The sequence below is a fragment of the Sus scrofa genome, chromosome X (assembly GCF_054392235.1).
Source record: "Sus scrofa isolate SSC_HxYL_T2T_F1_AM1 chromosome X, Sscrofa_HxYL_maternal_Yorkshire_Landrace_v2.0, whole genome shotgun sequence".
Lineage (NCBI taxonomy): Eukaryota > Metazoa > Chordata > Mammalia > Artiodactyla > Suidae > Sus > Sus scrofa.
Window position 1 is genome coordinate 89,100,343 of NC_139401.1, and position 24,110 is coordinate 89,124,452.

A 24,110-nucleotide genomic window follows, 5' to 3' on the forward strand; every position below is an offset into this window, starting at 1 on the left:
ATCAGGTATTTGTTATTATTTGACAGGACGTTAAAATTCTGATGCTGCTCACTTTAATAAAATCAATTTTTATTTTAGCTATCTTCCTAGGATCATATCGTATGCCATATGAAGATATAAAAAACATCATTCTGGAGGTTAATGAAGATATGTTGAGTGAGGCCTTAATTCAGGTAACTTGCATATTTTCTTTTTAAATTTCATTTTCATAGATATTTCTAGATTTCTATCTTCTCAACGGAGTTGTGTGAAAATGTTCCATATTTGGATAATAGGATTAGGAATATCTAGCTGTGTGGATAGTAAGAGGATTCAACATAGCAGTTCGAAGTTCTAGCTATGTTTCCACCATTTATTAGATATGTGACCTCTTAAATTTAAGTCCATACACATATAGACGCATCATTCCCTGTACATAAAAATACAAGTATTTCATCATAACAATGACTTGTTAAGTACATATTGTTATTACCCTTATATGGACGTAAAAGTATAGAGGTCAAGATGGTAAATAGCTTCTTCAGGTTCAATATAAAGTAAAGATCAAGCTAAAGTTATCCATTGTTAGGCACTTAACGTGTGCTAGGGATTGTGCCAAGCACTTTATACATTAAAAGAAAAAAAAAATAGGAGTTCCCGTCATGGCTCAGTGGTTAACGAATCCAACTAGGAACCATGAGGTTGCGGGTTCAGTCCCTGGCCTTGCTCAGTGGGTTAAGGATCTGGCGTTGCTGTGAGCTGTGGTGTAGGTTGCAGACACGTCTCGGATCCCGCATTGCTGTGACTTTGGTGTAGGCTGGTGGCTACAGCTCTGATTCGACGCCTAGCCTGGGAATTTCCATATGCTGTGGGAGTGGCCCTAGAAATGGCAATAAATAAATAAGTAAATAAAAATACTATGAGTATTTAAAAAAATTTTTTTTAATTATTTTTGTTTGTTTTTTGGCCACACCTATGGCATACAGAAGTTCCTGGGCCAGGCATCGAACCTGCACCACAGCGGTGACAATGCCAAATCCTTAACTGCTAGGCCACCAAGGAATTCTGCACTTTATATATACAATTATATGGAACAAGTACTATTATCCTCATTTTACAGATAAGGAAACTAGAGGCTTAGAGAGATTGCCCACTGTCGCCTAGTTGGTAAGTGGTAGAGTGGTAGAGTTGAGATTCAGAACAAAGCCTATCATGACTCTTAAGCCATTGCTCTTTTTATTTGATTTTTCTGCCTCCAATGAGTGAATTCTTTCAGTTTGACAAAGCCTTTTTCCTCATCTGAGATTACTAGGTCACTGTGAGGATTAAACCAAATAAACTGCTTTGTAGAATAAAGTGCTATATATAAGAACTAATTCATACAATTCTTGGTATATTTGGCCCTCTCTGGTTAATTTTTGGAAGGAAGAACTGCAAAGATTTTTCATGGATAGGCATAGTCATTGAAGGTTTTTTGTTGTTATTTGTTTTCGATCCATGCAGTTTTCTTTGATTTTAAGAAGATCAAGTAGTTAATACTGTAATAAGTTTATCATATCACCCTTAGACTATTTCTCAATCTCAGAGAACCAGTGTCTGTCATTTGAGCAGGCCATGTCTATATGGAAGTTCCTCCATTGTGTAGTGTAGGCTTGCATTAGTTTATCTCATATATATGTGTTAAATATAGATGTATTTCTTTTCTAGAGGACAAAGGTTTAATGAGTTTATGTAGGCTCTTTATCATTATGACACATATTAACTGCAACAAAAGTTACACCATGAGAAGAAATCCCTTTGTGGAACTGTTTTTTCAAAAATGTTTTTCCTTTGTCCAACTAGCAAGTCCAGAGTTCTCTGAGTTGAAATGGAGAGCCGATCACACTTGTCCTCCCCATCTTAGTCCCATGATTCTTTGCATAAAAGTCAGAATAAGCAAGACAGGAAGCCTAAATGTGACTTTGTTCTCCCTCTTTTTTTTTCCCCCCCAACTGGACAGTTTAATTTTAAAGTACAATAAGGCAAATAAACTCCCGACTCCTATTCAGTAGTTGAAGCTTTCTAGCCTTTTCTGTGTAATTAAATTGTAGTAAAAGAACCGTATTTTGAAGAATTAAACTACAGATATATTTATTTTACCCATTAAAACCATAGCTTTTCCTTCACATGTCTTGGTAAATGAAAAAGGATGTAAATGTGCAGAATGCTACTATGGTATTTACCCAGTAGCATTAAAAAATATTATTTTTAACGTCACATTTTCAACTCTTTAGGGAATGTGAAAAACAGAAGAATTCTCACTTATGAATGCCCCTCCAATATGCCACAAGCTTTAAAAACGTATATATAGAAATGTATTACCTGGGGTTTTTTGTTTGTTTCACTTTATTTTGTTGCATAAATGATACATATTTGTTTCTCTCTTTAAATTGCCTGGTCCACTTGGGAGGAATGAATTGCTTACAATTTGGAGATGGCAGTAAATTATGTCTAAATTCTTAAATTCAGCTTGGTTTAATCTTATCCACTCTGCAGTCAAAAAAACTAGTTGTGAAATCATATTATTATTGTAAATCTTGGGTTGTACTCTGGGAAAGTGAGCAAAGGAGAATCACAAAGCACAGATCCAGCCAGGCACCTTCTGTGCACCTTATATGGGATGGATACTGTTTACTGGGAATGGGTTAACCTGGGCCTGTCTTATCTCCTCCTCTTTTCTAGACCCCATTCCCTTTTCCAAGCCTTTTATCTTTTCTCTTTTTCACATCTCTGTGTTTTACCCCTCGCATCCTTTGCCTCACCAATTTTGTGCTTTCTGTTTGTGGAAGGCATGCCACTTGAGGACTTTTTTCCAGGCTGGCCTGCTTTTTTCCTCAATGCCAGATACTCTAAAATTTCCTCTCCTTCTTTACCCTGCTCAACCAAAACTCATTTTCTCAGTTCTGCTTGTAGGAGAAAACAATTTAACATGTAATTTAATAGTATGCATGATTGGAATTGTGCTGCTTGGGCACGAGGCACAAATGGTGAATAACTCATCTGAGTTATTAAAGTTAGTATGATGTTTATCCAGACAAATCAAATGTCTTGAGTACCATCTGGTAAGGAGGAAGGTCTGGGGTAGAAACAATTATTTGATTTTTAAGTACCCAGAGGAGATTGTTTCCCTCAGGCAAAAGAAAAGACTAGACTCACCAGTGCCTTTCTCCCTCTCATCCTAGAAAGAGTTTGCTTCAATGATGCAAAAGTAACATCAATTTGCCATTCAAGGGAGATGTTTACCATTTATGTCTAATTACCATGTAACACATCGATAATGCATAGCATTAAATATGTATCATCAGATTAACTTTGTTGTAAGTTCTATTTGATTGCAGTGCTAACTCCTTCCATGCATAATCATAATTTGTTGCTCATGTGCATGGTTGTCTCCTCATAACAACAAAAAACAATTAAGGACACATTGTTTCCCAGAGACTTGAATTAACATCAGTATTACTTCTGCTTGTATGGGTCAGTAGGCTCTTTCCTGCCAGACAATTAATAGATTTTAGTTATTTGGCAGGATAAATGTCTTACTTAAAGAAAAACACAAAAATAAACAAACAAACAAAACCAAAATAACACCATCAAAAAAAGAAAATAAAAACCCTTTTATTTAATCAGCAAGATCAATCCCCAAATATAAGATTATTAATAAAAACTATTAATGTTTCCTTTATTTCAAAATATATACATATAAGCTAGAAACCAAGTTCACTATATAGAAGAAGTTGAAAAGACCTAAAATACTTAACACATAGAAACACTTAAAAAGTACATGATATCCTGAGATTGTTGAGGAGTTTTTAATATATGCAATTATGAGTTAGTTCCAAATAATGTGCACTAAATTTAGGTGATACTTGCAGTCATTATTTCAGCTTTGAAAATCTGCTTTGGCATAATTGAATTTGATCTATTGAGAGAAAAATCTAAGACCAGTGAGTATTTTTAGGGTATCAGTGACAAAAATGAAATATCTGTAGGCCCACTTACATATAGAACATTGACAAAGAAATGGAATTATAAGTTTTAAAACAATGACTCAAGTGTTAAAGGGAAAATAAAAATGTATTCTAATTTAGAACATTAGTGCATGCAAATAATTCTTTAATATTGGTAGGGCATTTATGGTCATACTCACAAAGCTTATGCAGAAAAATATGGTTAACATAGAAGACAGTATAAAATTGTTACAGAAAAATTTACAAAGGTATTAATAATTTATAAAGATTTATATATATATAAAGCAGGTGCTGATAACCAGGGGTTCAAAGACTTATCTGAGGTGCCATGGAGAGAATTCAGGGTCGTCTTAACTTAGTTGTGAAAAAACTACATCTTTATTTTCTTTAATTTCTCACTAATATTTTGGATTTCATTTGATTAACAATGTTAGCAGCAGATCAAAGTAGAATTAATAGTACTTCAAACTTTGTCACTAATGGAAATAATAAATATTTTCATATCACATTAAATTATTGGCAGATATCTTGAAATAATATTTATAGTCATTCCTACTTCAAAATTATACTGGTTATTAAAGCTGCCACTAGATCTTATTTTTTAATGCTTTAATCAAGAGCAGATCTATTATTATATCATAATTTATTTTCGTAAATATGTTGATAACTATTTCAGTATAATTGGTTTATTTTGTATTCTTATGTATTTTATCTCGAGAAGTGATCCATAAACTGATGTTAAAGAGTTCATGGAAAAAACAAGGAGGATAGAAATTAGTACAGAAAAGTTTCTCAATCAAGATGGCAAACATAAGTTGTTCCCACCTTTAGTTACCCTCGCACTATCCATAGAAAAGGTACCATTGTGAAAATTCCAGACCCAGGGGTGAGGCTAAAGCACCCTCCTAGACCAGAGAGTCTAATTATCACATTAGAAGGGTGAGATGATCAGCTGTATTCTGACCACATTTCCCCTCTCCAGACTGGCCCATTGCCACACTGAGCGTCCCCCGCCCCCACGCCCCCCCGAGCCAATAGTTTCTCCAGTGGGGAAAAGAGAAATCTGGATGAACTTTCAGGTCCCCCCGCATTGTGAAACATTTCCCAGAAGGCCCATTTGGACCTCACTTCATAGAAGTAAATGGGGGAATCTAGGGCTCAAACATTGGAGATCAGATAGAAGTAGAGGCGGGATGGGGCTTACAGCAATCAGCACTCAGTTCTTAGTAGACTGCATTTTTGCTTGTAGTAGTATCTAAGCAGAGATCCTTGCCAGTGGCTTGGTCCATTTTCAGAGTCAAATTGGTGACCCCATCTGGCTAGGGAGTTTTGTTGACAGTTCTGCCTGCTTTAAGTCCCCAGTTAATGGGCCCTACCAGACATGGTGCCTGCTCTGCTGTCCTGCCTGGAAAGGAAAGTAAATCTGCAGCCCTGTATAACTGCTGAGAATAGGTTCTAGTCTTACCAGAACAACTAGCCTAGCCTAAAGAACCCAGGCAACTGTGAACCCCATCCTACAGCCCTGCCTGGTCAGGGAGCCAAGCAGGCGTCTTGCCCAGCTGTTAAACATATTTTGTGTCTTCACATAACTAGAGAGCCTGAACAGTGACCCTGGGTAGTCTCAGAGCTAAACCTTTAATAACACCAAGCTATGGAGTCCAGCCTATAGTCCCCCTCAGTAGCAGAGTACAGTCTATGACCCTGCCCAATTGCTAAACACCCAAACTTGCCCAGGCCCACAGCCTCACATAGGCAGGGAACCCAGCAAATTACCCTGCCCAATTGTGGAACATAGCCTGTTGCTTTGCCTAATAAGGGATCATAGACAGTGACCATTCCCTGACCACAGAGCACAATACACCAGACTGCAGGATACATTCGGAGGCCACATCCCACCAGAGAGCCCTATTGAATCCTGAGGCTTAGCCTGTGGCCCTGCCCAGGGTTGGGGCACAGCCTGAAGCCCCACATGGTGGCACCGCACAATCTACAGCTCCAGGTGAACATAGTCCAGCCAGCAGTGCCATCCACGCAAGGAGCACAGCCTGAAACCTCAGCTGACCAGTAGCAACTGCAAAGCCCATCACATGGCCCTGCACAACTGTTAAATCCAACCAGTGACCTTACCTTGACAGGAAACACAACCTGTGTCTCCACTGACCAGAGGTTATTACAGAACCTAGCTAATGGCCCCACTTGAAGAACACACAGTTAGCAACCCCACCCAATCAGGGAGTCCAGCCAGTGGCCCTACTTGGCACCCCAGTAGCCTGACCCAACTAGGGACCCCAGTTGACTTATCCAATACCTCAGGCTGAGCTGACGAGTGAAGGACTTACCCTGTGATGGCTATTTGTTCAAATGCACAGATACTAATACAATGAATCAAGAATCACAAAGAATCATGAGGATGCAGAATCATGAGGATGCAGAATACTAGTCAGTATTCAGATAAAAATAATACCACTATGGGAAACTAATAGAACTCCAATAACTAACTCTAAAGAAATGAAGATGTATGAACTTTCTGAAAAGTAACTAAGAACTTCTAAAAGAAGTTCACTGAACTATGGGAATACAGACAGACAACCAAACAAAATTGGGAAAACTGTGTATAGACAAAACTAGAAGTTCCACAAAGGAAAAGTGACCATCAAAATAAACCAAACCAAAGTCCTAGGGCTGAAGAATAGTGCGAATGAACTGAAAAATTCAATGGAATGATTCAAGATCACACTTGATCAAGCAGAAGAAAACCTGAGTGACCTGGAAGGTAATCCACTTGAAATTATTCAGTCATAGGGGTAAAAAGGAAAAAGAATGAAAAAAAGTAAAGAAAGCCTACAGGACTATCAGCAAATTTCTCAAGAGAAGCATTATAGGCCAGGAAAATATGAAATAATATAGTCAAAATATTGGAATAAAAACTGTCAACCAAGACTACTATATGTGGAAAAGCTGTCCTTTAGAAATGAAGGAGAAAGGAGTTCCTATTGTGGCATAGTGGAAATGAATCTGACTAGTATTCATGAGGATGCAGTTTCAGTCCCTGGCCTTGCTCAGTGAGTTGGGGATCTGGCATTGCTGTGAGCTCTGGTGTAGGTCACAGATCTGGCTCGGATCCCTCGTTGCTGTAGCTGTGGCACAGGCTGGCAGCTGTAGCTCCCATTTGACCCCTAGCCCAGAACTTCCATATGTCACAGGTATGGCCATAAAAAGAAAAAGAAAAGAAAAAAAGAAAGGAAATGAAGAAAATGTATTCTCTCAAACAAACAAAAGCTGAAGAAGTTCATCATCACTAGACCTCTTGTATAGGAAATACTAAAGGGTAGGGGGGGTTTATTTTTTGTTTTTAAAAGGTTTTTTTTTTTTTTTAATGACCACACCCAGAGCATAGGGAAGTTTTCAGGCTGAGGATTGAATCTGAGCCACAGCTAACAGGTGTTTTGTAAGCTGAAATGAAAAGATGCTAATTCAAATCATAAAAACATATAAATGTGTAAAACTCACTGATAATTGTTAACATATAGTCAGTCTCTAATATAATGGTGTTGCATAATTCATTTATGACTTGTTTAAAAGTTAAAGCACCAATATATTAAAAATAATCATAACTTAAATAATCTATTATAAAATACACAGGGTAAAAATGGAAATTGTAACATCAATAGCCTAAAATAGCATAAGTTATGGGGGGGGGAGTAAAATTATAAGGTTAATATGCTGTGGAAGTTAAGTTGTTATCACCTCAAACTAGGGTGTTATATAAGTATATTTTATGTAAACCTCATAGTAATCACAAAGGAAAAACCTATAGCAGATTCAAAAAAGATTATAATACAGGAGTCAAAACATACTGCTGCAAAAAGTACTCAAATGACAAAAGGTGAAAACAATGGAAGAAGCAAGGAATGAAACATTCAGAAAATAATTAATAAAAAACAAAAAGCAAGTTCCAGCCTACCAACAGTTTCTTTAAAGGCAAATGTATTAAATTTTCTTGTCAATGACAGAATGGCTATATGTATAAAAAATAAGATTGAAAACATACGCTGTCCATAAGAGTCTCACTTTAAGTACACACATAGATTGAGAGTGAAGGGATAGAAAAACATACTTCAAGCAAATGGTAACCAAAAGAAAGCAAAGGTCACTACACTTATCACAGACAAAATATATTTTAAGTTAAAAAAAAAAAAAAGGTCAAGACAGACAGACAAAGAAGGTCATTATATAACCATAGGGTGATCAATTCATCAAGAAGATATAACAACTGTACATGGGGACTTTCTATTGTGGCTCAGTAGGTTAAGAACGCAATTAGTATCCAGAAGGATGTGGTTTTGATCCCTGGCCTTACTCAGTGGGTTAAGGTCTGGCATTGCAGTGAGCTGTGGCATAGGTCACAGGTGTGGCTCAGATCCCACCTTGCTGTGGCTGTGGCATAGGTTGGTAGCTTCAGCTCTGATTTGACTCCTAGCCTGGGAACTTTTATTTACTGCAGGTGTGGCCATAAAAAAAATTACAGATGTTTATGTACCTACCATTGGAACAATTAGATATATAAAGTAAATACTAATAGTACTAAAATGAAGGCTAAAAGGAGTAGTAAAGAACAATAAAGTAATAATCGAGTACTTTAATACCCTGCTTTTAACAATGGTAGAGCATACAGAGAACCAATAAGGAAACAGTGGCTTTGAACAGTATTATAACTTAATGGACCTAACAGATACATACAGAACATTTCATTCAACAGCAGAAGAATACATATTCTTCTCAAGTACACATGGAACATTCTCCAGGATAGATCATAGGATAGGTAACGAAAGGCTTAGCAAAATTAAGATTATTGAATTTAGATCAAATATCTTTTCTTCCCACAGTGGTTTAAAACTGGAAATCTATAATAGGAATAAAGTTGGAAAATACACAAATACATGGAAATTAAACAATACACTGTGGATCAACTAATGGATCAAAGAATGAAAAGAAAGAAATAAAATAATATCCTGAGACAAATCAAAATGAAATATAATATAACAGAACTAATTGAATGGAAGATAAAAGGGCATTTCTAACAGGCACATTTATAGCAATAAAGACATCAAGAAAAAAAGGTCTCAGAAAACCTAACTTTACACTTCAAGGAATATAGACAAATAAGCAAAAACTAATCCCAAAGTTAGTAGAAGGGAAGAAATAAAGATCAGAGCAGAAATAAACAAGAGGCCAGCATTATCTTTCTTTTTGATAACAGCCATTCTGATATGTGTGAGATGATATCTCATAGTAGTTTTAATTTGCTTTTCCCTGATGCTTGGTGATATTGAACATCTTTTCATGTAGTTGTTGGGCATTGAAATATTTTCTTTCAAAAAATTTTATTTGAATCCTTTCCTCACTTTTTATCAGATTAGTTGTTTTTTTCTGTTGAATTTTATGAGTTCCTTGTATATTTTGGATAATAACCCCTTCTTAGATATGCAGTTTGCAAATATTTTCTCACAGACCATAGATTGTCTTTCCACTCTGTTATTTCCTATGTTGTGTGAAAGGATTTTACTTTGATGTAGTCCCACTTATTTAATTTTGCTTTTATTGCTTGTTAATTTAGTGTCACATGCAAAAATATCTAGGAGATTTTTCCCTGTTCTTTTTATTAGGAATTTTATGGTATAGACCTTATATTTAAATTTTTAATCCATTTCAAGTTAATTTTTGTGAGAGGTGTGAGATAAGGGTCTAGTTTCATTCTTTTGCATATGAAAATCCAATTTTCAATCATATATTGAAAAGACTATCCTTTTCCCCTTCTTGGCTCCCTTGCCAAATACTGGTTGAGTATGTATGCATGCATTTTAATTCTGGGTTCTTGAATCTGTTCCATTGATCTATGTATCATATTGTTTTGATTACTATAGTTTTGTAATAAAGTTTGATATTAGGAAGTGTGAATACTCCATCTTTGTTCTTTTTTGGGATTGTTTTGTATGTTCATGGACTTTTGTGGTTCCATATGAATTTTAGGATTGTTTTTTATATTTCTGTTAAAAAAAATGCCACTGGAATCTTGATATGGATTTCATTGACTCTGTGGATCGCTTTGGGCAGCGTGGACATTTTAACAAAATTAACTATTCTAATCCATTAACATGGAATATCTTTTCAATTATTTGTGTCTTTTACAGTTAAATTTCTTAGTTTTCAGTGTAAAGGATATTAAATCACTGTATCAAAGAGATATCCATATGCCCATGTTCATTGCTGCATTGTTTTTATGATAGTCAAGACATGCAAACTACCTAGGTGTCCATTGATTGATGCATGGATAAAGAATTTGTGATGTTTGTATGTACACACACACACACACACACACACACACACACACACACAATACTCACAGGAATATTATTCAGATTTTTAAAAGGAGGAAATATTGTCATATGTGACCACATGGATGGAACTTGAGGGCCTTATGCCAAGTGAAACATGTCAGGAAAATATAAATACTATGGGCTGTCACTGATATGTGGAATTGAGACAAATGGAATTCATAGGAACAGAGAATAGATTGTTGATTGTCAAGGGTGAGGGGAAGGGGGGAATGGGTGAAATGGTCCAGCTCTACAAAAGCCTAGCTATAAAATAAGTTCTGGAGATGTAATGTACAGCATAGGGACTATAGTTAACAATACTGTATTGTATATCTGAAAGTTGCTAACAGAGTAGATCTTAAAAGTCCTCATAGGAATAAAGAAAAAGTATGACTATATCTTTTAGGGTGTTTAAACAAACCTTATTGTGTTAATCATTTTAATATATACTTTTATATTTTCGTATTTACCATCATACTTCAAATCTTAAGCTTAGATAATGTTATATATCTTAACAAAACTGGAAAAAAATTTGAAAAGGAAAAAGGTTTCCCAGTTAAATGATTTACAAGGCTTTTCCCTTAAAATAGTAAAATGATCAGTGCTTACAAGGCATTAGTGGGGAGAGAGGGATGAATAGGCAGAGCACAGAGGATTTTTAAGGCAGTGGAAGTGTTCTGCTTAGTCATATAATGGTTGATACATGCCATACATTTATTAAAATCCACAGAACGTACAACACAAAGGGTGAACCCTACTGTAAACTATGGACTTTAGGCAATATTGACATGTCAATGTAGGTTCATCAATTGTTACATATACACCATTCTAATGGGGACGTTAATATTGGGGGAGGCTATACATGCATGAGGGCAGGAAATATATGAAAATTCCCTTTATTTCCTTCTCAGTTTTTCTATAAACCTAAAACTGCTCTAAAAAATAAAATCTAATAAGAAAGAAACTAGTACAGTAATGATATCAGGGGGAAAATACTTCTTTTGATATCCTGAATTGCAGTGACTTACTTGAAGTAGTTATTTTCTTACAGTTCTTTGTTAAAACAATCCACACTACATACCAGACACCTTTACTCCTTAAGCGAATGTTTTATTTATTGTCTTTTGGTCTCTGTCTCCCTTATTTTTAAGGGACAGATGCATTTCTGTTGGGCATGCAAATGTCCAGTGTACTATTTTTTGCTCCCCCTGCACTTGCTTTATTCCTCTGGATTTTCCTTCCTGTCCTCCCTATTGTCCCTCCTTTTTCCTCCTCTCTCTCACTTCTATCCTTTCTTTCCTTCTTCCTGTCCCTCTTTTCCTTTCTTCCTTTGTTTCTTTTAAATAAATTATTTTTTATATAAAGGTTCCTGATCTTTCTTCATAATAGTGCCTTAGTGAGGTAGAGCTCCAGGGGCTTTAATATACCTCCCTCTTACCTGGAAATTACAGAAATACCTCTATAGATGTCTTTCTGTGATAAATGTGTTACTGAACCCAGGTTCTGCTGCTCACCCCTCATAAGCCAATAATTGAAGGGGCTAGTTTCAGTAGAAAGGAAAGGTGTTTTGATTTAAAAAAAAAAAAAGGCAGCAATCTGGGGAGCAGGTGGACTCATGTCCAGAAACCAATCTGAAGATTCTACTCAGCCATGACAGGTTTTAAAGGGAAAAATTAGGCGGGTAGGAGAATCCCAGTGGAGGCAGGAGGTTGGGTTTTGAATCATTCTCTATTGAATGCAGACTGGCTGACTCTTCAGATCTTACCTTCCCCCAGTGATCTGCCTGCAGGAATGTTAAGGGGGCTGTTTGGAGTAAAGAGCTAGTCATTTTTTAGCAGCTTATTTCTTCATTCTTCTTTTTATTGAGGAAAAGTGATGAGACCAGCTCAGCAGGTGAGGGCTGAAGAATGGGTGCTGTGAAACTTAAGGAAAAAGTTAACATGAAACAAGACACAGAGACATTTATCTTTTGTTGTTGTTGTTGTTGTTGTTGTTGTTGCTATTTCTTGGGCCGCTCCCGCGGCATATGGAGGTTCCCAGGCTAGGGGTCAAATCGGAGCTGTAGCCACCGGCCTACGCCAGAGCCACAGCAACGCAGGATCCGAGCCGAGTCTGCAACCTACACCACAGCTCATGGCAACGCCGGATCGTTAACCCACTGAGCAAGGGCAGGGACCGAACCCGCAACCTCATGGTTCCTAGTCGGATTCGTTAACCACTGCGCCACGACGGGAACTCCAATTTATCTTAATTAAAGGTGGGAACCAGGGACTCAAGGTCTCAGGGACCAAGAGTGCAGCCTCAAGAAACCATACTGCTTTTATTGTGCTCTTTAGGATTAAGTCAAGTGAGGAGGGAAGCTATAGGTGTAGTATATAGGTTTTTTTAAAATTATTTTAAAAGTCACATAGCCAGTAGCTGGTTAAGCTTTTATTCTGACCTTTAGGCATTTAACAATCAATAGCATTGGGGAAGCTTGGGGTCAGCTATCTATGCATAGCATATAGAGAATCACCATTGTGCTTCTGCAGATGGCTGGCATGCCTACCTGCAGCACCCAGGATGCCTAGATTTGCATCTTGGTACTCCTTGCTAATGTATATCCTGCTAACGACCCCTCATAAACCCCTTGGGGCCATGAGGCTCATCTTCCTCTTACACTTAAGAGGACATATCATGCTGTGCAAATAGCATGCCTATCTGCACAGGTCCAGCATGCCTAGACCAATGCATTATGTCGTCATTCAGCTGACCACATGAATAATTTATGCCTTTAGGTCTTTGTTCTTAAGCTTAAGTCATTTGCCAGCATTATGACTGTTTTTCAAGCAGGAATAGAGGTAAAGGTAAAGCAGGACAAGATGGAGTTTTTACCATAGAAAATAGAAACAGAGAGGCTACAAAAATATTGTAGAAACATGTCTCCCCACAGAAAAGAATCAACAGGTTAGGCAAGACATGGCGTGCATTCAGGAGAGCATAAAAGTCAGGGGTCACTTGCTATTACTATAATTAGGTTCTTTTAAGGTTAGAAGGGAACAGAAATGGGCAAACAGGAAAGGGACAAAAGAACTGCTTTCACATGCATGGGAATATTCCAGCTGGCCTTTTCCCCCCTAGATAATTAATGCTTATGCTGACTGAATTACTTTTCTGAAACCCATTCAAGTATCCAGCCCAGAACCTGATGTGTAGGGTCTACAAGTAGCCACATGATTATGTTTTTAGATGTTGTTTTACATCTCAAAACAGATTTTTATGATTTATAGAACCTATTATTGGGTCCTGACCAAATGATTAGGGGAAAGCAAAGGTCATCCAATCCATTCCCCTGATTCCAGGCAATGCTCCTCCTAAGTCATCAAAGATAGATGGGTATCTATCGATTCTTAAGGGAAAAAACATTCTTCAACTTCCCTCAATTAACCAGTTATAGAATATAATTATTCTTACAGTCAGGAAGTTCATGCATGTGTAATAGTAGAGCTTGTTTTTGTCTCCTCAATCCATCTTTGTAATCATTGATCTATTTACGCTGCTATCGACCATCTGTATTTTATGCAGGCTTGTAAGTCTGCATGTATTCGTGCACTTTACAAGGGTGATGACTTTAGAAGACTTCAAGTATATCAATTAAGGCTATAATGGCATTAGTATTGTAGAATTTGAAAACATTTTTCTCTGAAGTAACAACTTGTATTCACCACATTCATTTTCATAATTTTTTAGGGTAAATGAAATATTAGCAATGACAGCAACAATCATAAAACATTTCTTTCCCACTTCTCATCATGGTGGATAAATAGTCATTTTATGGCATGCTACTGCAATCTAAAAATACTTGTATCCATGAGCTGCTGTTCTTTTTTCATCTTTTGCTTCTAACTGGTTTGTTGAGTAAAGTTTTTCTTTTCTTTTCTTCCCTGAAGTATTCTTTGGAACTTGTTTGCTACTTTAGTCTGTTGGTAAACTTACACCTGTTCCAAACAAGTGTGATGACTGTTTATTTTCATTTTATCTATATCTATTGTTAATTAATACTGGTATTTCATTTGTTACTATCCCCGGTTGTGCTATTGTCCATAAATGATACAGGACCATTTTACAAAGAAAGAAAAGATAGCTTTAAACAACTCATTTATTTTTTTATACTAATTGGATTGTAAAACATTTTTTAAATGCAAAAAAGTTTAGTCTATTTATACTTTGAACAATGCATAGGTCTTACTAGTAGTTTAGCAAGATATGCCTCAAAGATCATATTTTATGCTGTCTTGTAGACTTTAAGCCATAAAAGAACTTCATTAAAATTCTGGCTGTTTTGTACCACAGACCCATTGGGTCTACTGAAGTGAGATGATGATTGTGGGAGACCAGGAATTCCCTTGCAACTGTAGAACTTGGAAAGTGCCCTCATTTTCCTCAGACTTCAAGAACCCTGAACTAGGAAATGACAAGCAAGGTTAGACTCAAGCCCGATCGCCCAACTCTAAAGTGTAGCAATGAGGCCACTTTTAGATAGAAAGCTGAAGTCTCTCATCCCAAGAGAAATGGAGGGCAGAGTATCTTGTCTCCAATGTCCTCAATGAAACTAACAAAGCTAGCTTCCTAGTCACTTTTTGCTGTATTAATTTCGTTTGAATCCGAGTTCCCACTGTGGTGCAATGGGTTGGCAGGCATCTCTGGAACACCAGGATGCAGGTTTGATCCCTGGCCCAGCACAGTGGGTTAAGGGTCTGGCATTGCCACAGCTGCAGCTCAGATCTGATCCCTGGCTGGGGTACTCCATATGCCAATGGGTGCCCCCCCCAACAAATCAATTTTCTTTGAATCCAAAGATTATTGGCTAGTAATATATTTAATGAAGTATAACACCTTTGTAATTGATTACATCTATAAAACCACTTCCTCTCTTTTATGTATTCAGTGGGTAAACAAAACATTCCTTTCTCTATATATGGAATAAATACTGTACTGTTTTTTCAGTGTTCTTTTTTTGTTTTGTTTTTTCTCTTTTTTGGCTGTGCCTGCAGTGTGCAGAAGTTCATGGGCCAGGGATTGAACCCTTGCCACTGCAGTGACAATGCTGGATCCTTACACATTAGGCCACCAGGGAACTCTTTTATTGTTCTAATTCTAGATCTCCTATATAAAGTAGAAATATACCTAGTCATCAAATCTTCAATATATATGATAGTTATAGCATAATTTAACCTAATATAGTATAGTTAACATGCTATGGCATGTTTTAACAGTATAATATAGATACAGCATGATTAATATTTTAATCTCTTTAAAAAATGTTTTAGACAGGAAGGAATACACAAGGGAGATTAAATGCTCTTTATTTCTTAAGCTCAGTGGTAGGCATATAGAGTCATTATCTTATGTATGTATGGGTACACTTGTATGTGTGTGTGTGTGTGTGTGTGTATGTATATATATATATATATGTTGGGGGGGGCCTCTCCCATGGCATGTAGAGGTTTCTGGACTAGGGATAGAACCCAAGCCACTGCATTGACAATGCCAGATCTTTAAACCACTATACCACAAAGGAACTCTGTGTACATGTTTTTATATGTCTTAAATATTACACGTTAAGTAAATTTTACAGTACTTGACAAGTGCTGAAAGCATATGTTTAAGACAGGGCTCTTCAACTTTGGCACTATTGACATTTTGGACTCAGTAATTCTTTTTTGTGGAGTGCTGTCCTGTAAATTGTAGGATGTTTAACAGTACCATTGACTTCTTACCCACTAGGTTCACCTCCCCCTCCAACACAAGTTGTGACAAACAAAAATGATTCAGACTTTGACCCATGTCCACTAGTGGGCAAAATGATCCCTGGTTGAGAATCACTGTCTAAAGAATTGTTATTATTTCTGAAATATAGATAGTAAAGTTTCAGAATATAATAAGCTTTCAATCATTTTCTTTCTTTCTTTCTTTTTTTCTTATGTTCATTAGAAACCTCAAGGTAGAGATTTTGGACATTGGATTATTATAGGTAAAACCAAAACTTGATTCCAGGTGTTTAAAAAAATCTCTTTCCCAGGAATTTAACGTATTCATGTTAAGTTCAAATTCAGATAGAATTCATTCTCATTAAAAATGTCATTTAGGTAAGGCAAAAAAATATAGTGTTAACAGCTTTAAGTTTGGAGTCAAAAGCTGGGTCTGAATCCCAACTCTGCCACTTACCAGCCGTGTGAAGCTTAGAAAGTTGCCTAACTTCTCTGTTCACGTTGTCTTCGTACACTAAGTAGCTCATGAGTCTATTTGTGAGGATTAAGTTAAATCATATACCCAGAAGTCCCCCTATCACAGTGCTGGTCATGTGGTAGGCACACAACAAATGTCCTTTGAAGTGAGTGGGATCAGTTCAGTTAGGTTTGCTCTTTTTTAAACATTCTCCTTCAAAATGTTCAGTAGAATAGTCAACCATCAGTTTTCTATGTTAATAAAAAGATTTCTCAGAAGGATGATAATTCTCCTGGGGCTTCTTCATTTCTCTGCCTTGTCTGGAATGTCAGAAATAGAGACATCAAATAGGGACAAAGGAAATCTCCATGAAAAGTCTACCATTTTGGAGGGGATAATTCAGAAGCTTCACTTCATCCTCTTTGATCCTTTATATCACATTCCTTATTTTGTATTTCTGTTCATTTGCATGCTGGAAAAGTAAATGCAACCTTCCAAGGGGATAGATATACTTGACTTAAGATAGAATTGGCTGGTGGAGCTGACTCTGGGAGACTTGCAGAGATGAGATTGGGACTCTCTAGTGGTATCAAAACCTTTTACTATTTATTTATTTATTTATTTATTTATTTATTTATTTATTTTTAGAGCTGCACCCACAGCATATGGAGGTTCCCAGGCTAAGGGTCTAGTTGGAGCTGTAGCCACTGGCCTATGCCAGAGCCACAGCAATGCCAGATCTGAGCTGCGTCTGTGATCTACACCACATTTCATGGCAACGCCGCATCCTTAACCCACTGAGCAAGGCCAGGGATCGAACCCGCAACCTCATGGTTCCTAGTCGTATTCGTTTCCACTGTGCCATGACGGGAACTCCTCTTTTACTATTTTTAAGTGTTTTGCAGATTTTTAATTTTCTCCTTGAATAAATGAAATAAAACTTTATGCACCAATTGTTTCCCACAATTTTTCCTGCATGGTCGAATCTATATTACTGTAAGTTATTCATGTCTTCTTTTCATGTTGTAAAGTTTAGCTTTCAATGTTTTTACTATTATTAAGCATGAGATAAGGCTATCATAATTTGAGGTCTTCAGGGAAGATGATCTGAAAATGTTTTAGATAAGTGCGTGGCATTTTTATATTTGTGTTTTATTTGTTTAGGATTGTTATGTTGGATAGTATTAGAATCATATATTTTATATTTAGAATCATTTAAAATATGATAACATAGGAGTTCTCTCTGTGACACAGTAGGTTAAGAATCCCCCTGCAGTTGCTCTATTCACTGCAAAGGTGTGAGTTCAATCCCCGGCCCAATACAGTGGGTAAAAGCATCTGGCATTGCTGCAGCTGTGGTGTAGGTTACAGCAAGCACTCAGATTCAATCCCTGGCCCGGGAACTTCTACATGCTCTGTGTTCAGGCATAAAAAATAAAAATAAAAAATAAATAAAATATGATAACATATGAAATGATGGCTTTATGAAATTACCATCTATTATGGATAAAATTGTTTATTTTCATTTGAGCATTAGTAAACAATATTTTATAAAAATCAAAGTATCAGGAATTCCCGTTGTAGCACGGTGGAAACGAATCCAACTAGTATTCCTGAGGGTGCAGGTTCAATCCCTGGCCTCACTCAGTGGGTCGGGGATTTGGCGTGGCCATGAGATGTGGTGTAGTTCACCAACTCAGATCGGATCCCGCATTGCTGGGGCTGTGGCGTAGACCCACAACTGTAGCTCTAATTCGACTTCTAGACTGGGGACTTTCATATGCCTCAAGTGTGGCCCTAAAAAGCAAAATAAATAAATAAAAATCAATCAGTCAATCAAAGTACCTGAAATTGAGAACGTGAATTTGTCATATTCAACAGTTAATCAGAAATGTTGTGATCCATTACAAGTAATTAGTTATGATTTAATAGCTACTTTAGGTATTTGTTCTAATAAAGAATCACAAAAGATAATACACATTTAGGGGCTAACAAGCTTAAATGACAATGCTGAAACATGGCCTCAGAAGTATTTGGGGTAGGATTGCTATTTGGCAGCAAAGAAAGGGAAGATAGTTACGTGGGTGTAACCTCCTAGGAATGGGAAGAAAGCCTGGGAATGAGAGTAGATGTGATACAGAGAATACCTGATGGAAAGTTTAAAAGATCTTTTCCCTTCTCTTCCAATTATGGAACTTTCTTCTATGAAGTATTTCCTAAGGTGTGACCATTGACTCGCAGACCATATACCTTGTACTCAAATTTTGCCTTTGTATCTCGATCATGGAAATAGAGACCATCAAAAGTTATAGCTAAAATTAACTGTATACCTTCTTTTATTCATTTTCCCTATTTCGTAGAAGGAGAAACAGAGGTCATAGAGCTTTATATCACACAGCTCATCTGGTATTACAGCAACTTAGTTTGTGTGATACCGAGTTCATCGATTTATTTTTTTACTCTTGTTACTTGGCCTGTGTTTTTCCCTGCTACGGTAGGCTGATTGGTTGAGTAGGTTGGGAGTTTACTGTTGGACAGAGTAAAATGTAGCCACAAAAAGTTTACTAATTAAACAGTTAATGCAATATCTATCATCAGAAGTCAGAGTGGAAATTAAATTATCTTTTAAAATACTTTTTTCTAGTATTAGAACACATTATAAATGTCTTCATTGACATTCAGTATTGTTGGTGTTGTGAAATATATAATTAAGTGCACAGAAATAAAGACTTAATTTTACTTAATGCAGTATAAGGAGCATAGGATTCCATTTCTGCTTTAATAAGCAGGATTTTAGTAAAATGAAAGTGTAGTTCAAATATATAATTTATTTTTCCCATATGAAGCATTCAAAATGATGCACTCTTTTAATGAAATCTTTGAACTTTCTGAGAAAGATAAGTAAATATTTTGGCCTTCATTTTATAATTTTTCTTCAATGTATATAGTTGAATAAAGTTGAAAAATGAGTTGCTTCTTAGGAAAAGGAAATAAGGTGTCTTTTTCTTCTTTGAGTTCTGTTACTAATTGCTATATTATCTCCTTGAACTTTCTCTTCTTCATGGTTTATTCTTCAAATATCACTATCATTGTAGTTGGAAAAAAGTGTTGTGTTTGGGTGTTAGTCCCTTAAACCCTGTGGAACTTTGGGCAAATCACTTATCTTCTTTTAGCCTTAAATATCTTGCCTCTACAAGGGGGGGAATGTGTACTTACAAAACTGGATTATTATAATGATTAAATATGGGCATATATGCAAGCTATAAAATGCTAAACAAACAGAACACAAATATGGACGCATCCCTTGGATATCTACTTCACCCTGACCACTCATATTTTCTAGCCATTTAGTAAAGATAATTAACTCTCCACTTGAATGTTTACCTATTACTTGAAAGAGCATCCCTCAAAGAACTCAGTTTCTTCTTCTGTCTTCCAAATAAAGACCCTTCCTTATTGCCTGGAATTTTTTTCATCCTTTCTCTCTTCTTTGAGTCTGCCTGAGACTCATTCCAGCACATCATGCATTCTTACTGATCCTTTGACTAAAGATTTATCTGAGCCACACTTACCTCCCATTCCCACAGGACTAGACTTAGCTCTCATCACTTCACTCATTTTATTATTTTTTTTTTCCTAGCTGATCTTTTTGTCTCTAGGCTGCCTCCCATCCAGTGCATCTTACTTGATTCAACTCAGTTTGCTTTTTCCTCCATCAATTTTCTTCCTTAAGAATCAGTAGCAGTGATTGCCATTTAATTTTGGTTAGTTGGTTGTTTTAAATACTGTAGGGGATCTCTAGTTAATTTCATAGATTTGTCGAATTTCTCAGTCTTAATTTTGAATGATCCGTACATGACTTACCTTTGCTTTTCTCCATGCCTTTGCATCCTTTTAAGTCTCTTTCATGTCTTTCAAAATGTGATTTTAAGCTCATCTTCCCCTGGAAATACTCCCTACTTTCTATACCAAACTGAACATTGTGTTCATTCTTTATCTGCACTTTTGTACTATGGTATTCACAGCTTTTTATAATGGTCTTTGAAAATGATCTTTCCTTGTGATGCTGATATTCTGAACTATATCATAAGCATTCTCAGTATTAGTCATTTAAAAAATCCTTTTAGAACCAGTCAGATTTGTGATACTGTGTTCTGCTTATATGATAAATATTATCATATCATGTCATTTTTTGACACATTAAAGATTATCAAATTGTTTGATTGACCCTCTGTGCATATTGAGGGGGGTGAACAGTCCATGTTAAGATTGGTTTATAATTTATGTATTTTCTCTTCTTGACTGTTTAGGTCTGTGATACCTCTCAAGGATTTCTGAGAATTATAAGCCTTCTTTGTTGAACCAAAGCTCCTTATGTAAATAAGTGTAGGATTCCATACAATGTCAAGCAATACTTATATACAGTTGTGATTAGTAGTAGCTGTTTCTGTTTGTCCTAATTATTTCTGTTATAGATGACTCTGCTCTGAAATTTCTTTTGCACTGAGAGGTGAAAAGATTTCTAGTCTATACAGTTTCCCTGGGCCCCAACTGCCTTTTTGGAGGGAGTATGTTTCAGCCAAAGGGATATTGGTGGTCTCTATGACCCTAAATATAGGCAAGTAGTGTTTTTAGCACTTTAGATCTGAAGCAAGCAGCCACTAGTTCCACTTTATGTAAGTCCTATGATGTATATAATTTTTAAAAAATTGTGGCTACTTTCAGATGAAGAGATTTTCTTTTGGTGAAGAGTCTCATCTTACACAGGGAACTTTACCTTGTTGGTTGCCCTAAATACATAAAGAACATCTGAGCTAGCATAAAGACAAGATTCAGAGTTCCTGTGCAGCTCAGTGAATTAAGGATCTGGCATTATTGCTGCAGTGGCCTGGTTCACTGCTGTGGTGCGGGTTTAGTCTTTGGCCCAGGAACTTAACACCTGCCGCAGGTGCAGGCAAAATAAAAAAGACAAGATCCTGTACAGGAAGCATATAATGTGAACGTATGCTTCCCCTTTGGACAAGGGGACATATCGCCAGACTAGAGAAGGGTTGAGCTTACCAATATTGGAGTTTGGGAGCTTTTACCAGATACTGTCTTTAGATCCTGAACCTATGGACTTCACTTATTTGATCTTATGCCCAAGTCTCCTCAGAAGAGGCAACAGGTCATGTGTCATAAAGAGGGCAGACATCCAGGGAGTGGATAATTAGTTGATGATGGAGTGAGCAGCCACATAGAAGTGACTGCTTGGTGTAGGACTGCATCTTACATGAAGTCAAGATTTCCTAAGGTGGTAAACTCTGCCTAATCAACAACAAACAGCATGGGATAACAAATGCATTTGGTCACCCTATATTGATATATTGTCTTAAGAATCATTTTATTTTTTTGGAATTTGGCATTGGCTTATATTCCAGATCCTCTCTAGAAATAATCTAATCCATTGCTTTGCATGTGATGGTAGATCAGTGGTCAAGTTTGCTCAATGAATGTTTATAAATAAACATTAACATGTCACTAGTTGGGAAAACAATCAATTTTTGAGGATTGCAGTGAAGACTCTTTTTGGTATAGAAACTTAGTGACCCAGGCCAAATATATCTTATGGGTTATTTTCACAGATAATTTGAATGTTGCTTCGAGGGGGAAATATTTCAAACAAAACTAGATTTGTGTTTTATTGTAGGATTTCTTTGATATTTCTTTGACTGGCTCCCCTTGGTTGATGGTGGAAATAAATGCCTAAGCATAAGAATTGTTTAGGATCAGGAGTTCCTGTCATGGTGCAGCAGAAATGAATCTGACTAGGAACTGTGAGGTTGCGGGTTCGATCCCTGGCCTTGCTCAGTGGGTTAAGAATCTGGTGTTGCCGTGAGCTGTAGTGTAGGTTGCAGACGCGGCTCAGTTCCTGCATTACTGTGGCTGTAGCATAGTCTGGCAGCTGTAGCTCCAATTCGACCCCTAGCCTGGGGACCTCCATATTCTGAGTGTGCGGCCCTAAAAAAAAAAACAATTGTTCAGGATCATCTCATTGTTTCTCATCACATTCTTTTCAGACTCATTTTGCAATTTCTCCATGTGAAAATGTGTAGGATATTTGGAATAATCAACAAGCCAACAATTATTTTTCATTAAAAAATAACAAATTTGAACAAGATAGATTAAAACTTTGGAGATTATTACTTAGCCTGTAGAGGAAAAGTAAGCTGAGGAGTAAGTCTAGACTTGGCAAATGTGAAGAGTCTTTATCTCCCTAATGATGACTGGGTGAAGGATCTCCCTGATGGGCTCAACAGAAGTCAATATTGAATTGAATCAGATGAATAGAAGCTAAGTCCCAAGCTGTAAAGTTTTAAGGTAGCAATATGAAATCTCCCAGAATGGTGAAGAATATTTGAGAACAGAAGATTAAGTTTTACAAAAAAATCATCTGGGATACTTTTCTGATATTTGGCTGTATGTATGAACGCAAAGCATAGTATTAATAAAATGTAAACATATACGCCCACATCACTAATATCTATGAAGCTGCTGTTCTGAATCTTGGGCTTATCATCTCATGCTTTTCCTTATAATTTTATGATATATGGATATATATCCCTAAAATACATATTTAGTTTTTGTCTTTAAAAAAAGAAAACTTCGGAGTTCCTGTCATGGCGCAGTGGTTAACGAATCCGACTAGGAACCATGAGGTTGCGGGTTCGGTCCCTGCCCTCGCTCAGTGGGTTAACGATCTGGCGTTGCCGTGAGCTGTGGTGTAGGTTGCAGACGCAGCTCAGATCCCGTGTTGCTCTGGCTCTGGCGTAGGCTGGTGGCTACAGCTCCGATTAGACCCCTAGCCGGGGAACTCCATATGCCGTGAGAGCGGCCCAAAGAAATAGCAAAAAGACAAAAAAAAAAAAAAAAAAAAAGAAATCCCAAAAAAAGAAAACTTCGAATGAGTGGAATCATTCTGCATACACGTTCTGTTATTAGTTTTCTACCTTTTTTTGAGATTCATTCATCCATTTTGATGTATGTACTTTTTTTGTTTGTTTGTTTTGGCCATAATATAGTGCTCCATAGTATGCATACCCCAGGATTCATTTCCCCATTGTCCTGTCAGTGAACATTTGGGTTGTTCCTAGGTGTTTGTTGTTATTATTGTTATCATTATCATGAAAGAATCATGTTGTGAATATTCTTATACATGTCTTTTGGTTCAAATCTTGTAGCATTCCTCAGAGATCAGCAATTCTCAAAGTGTGATTACTGGATAAGCTGCTTTAGCATCATCTGGGTACAGGTTAGAAAGGCAAAATCTCTGCCCCTAATCCAGACCTGCTGAATCAAACTTTGATATAGGGGGCAGAAATCTTTGTTTAACCAGCCCTCCATGTGATTCCATAGCACACAATAGATTGCCACAGGCCCTAGAGTCTGATCCTTATTGGGTTATGGAGTGTATGCCTCTTCAGCTTAATCTAGGAACATGGAATTATTTTCTGTAGTGCTTGTACCAGTTCATCCTCCTACTAACACTGTATGAGAATTC

General features: G+C 36.8%; 1 protein-coding gene across 11 annotated transcripts in view; it reads left to right on the forward strand.

Moving 5' to 3' along the window:
* Nucleotides 1–24,110, forward strand: part of DIAPH2 (diaphanous related formin 2) — a 1,391,236-nt gene that overhangs the window by 404,063 nt on the left and 963,063 nt on the right. For 10 of the 11 annotated variants that reach the window (XR_014834653.1, XR_014834654.1, XR_014834655.1 and 7 more), the window contains one exon: nucleotides 79–173. The exons of the other annotated variant lie outside the window; for it this stretch is intronic. Coding sequence is in view for 7 of the 10 variants with exons in the window: in XM_085006645.1 (XP_084862771.1) it covers nucleotides 79–173 (95 nt within the window). In the remaining 3 variants the exon portion in view is untranslated. The remainder of the gene's footprint in view (nucleotides 1–78; nucleotides 174–24,110) is intronic. 11 annotated transcript variants of the gene reach the window in all.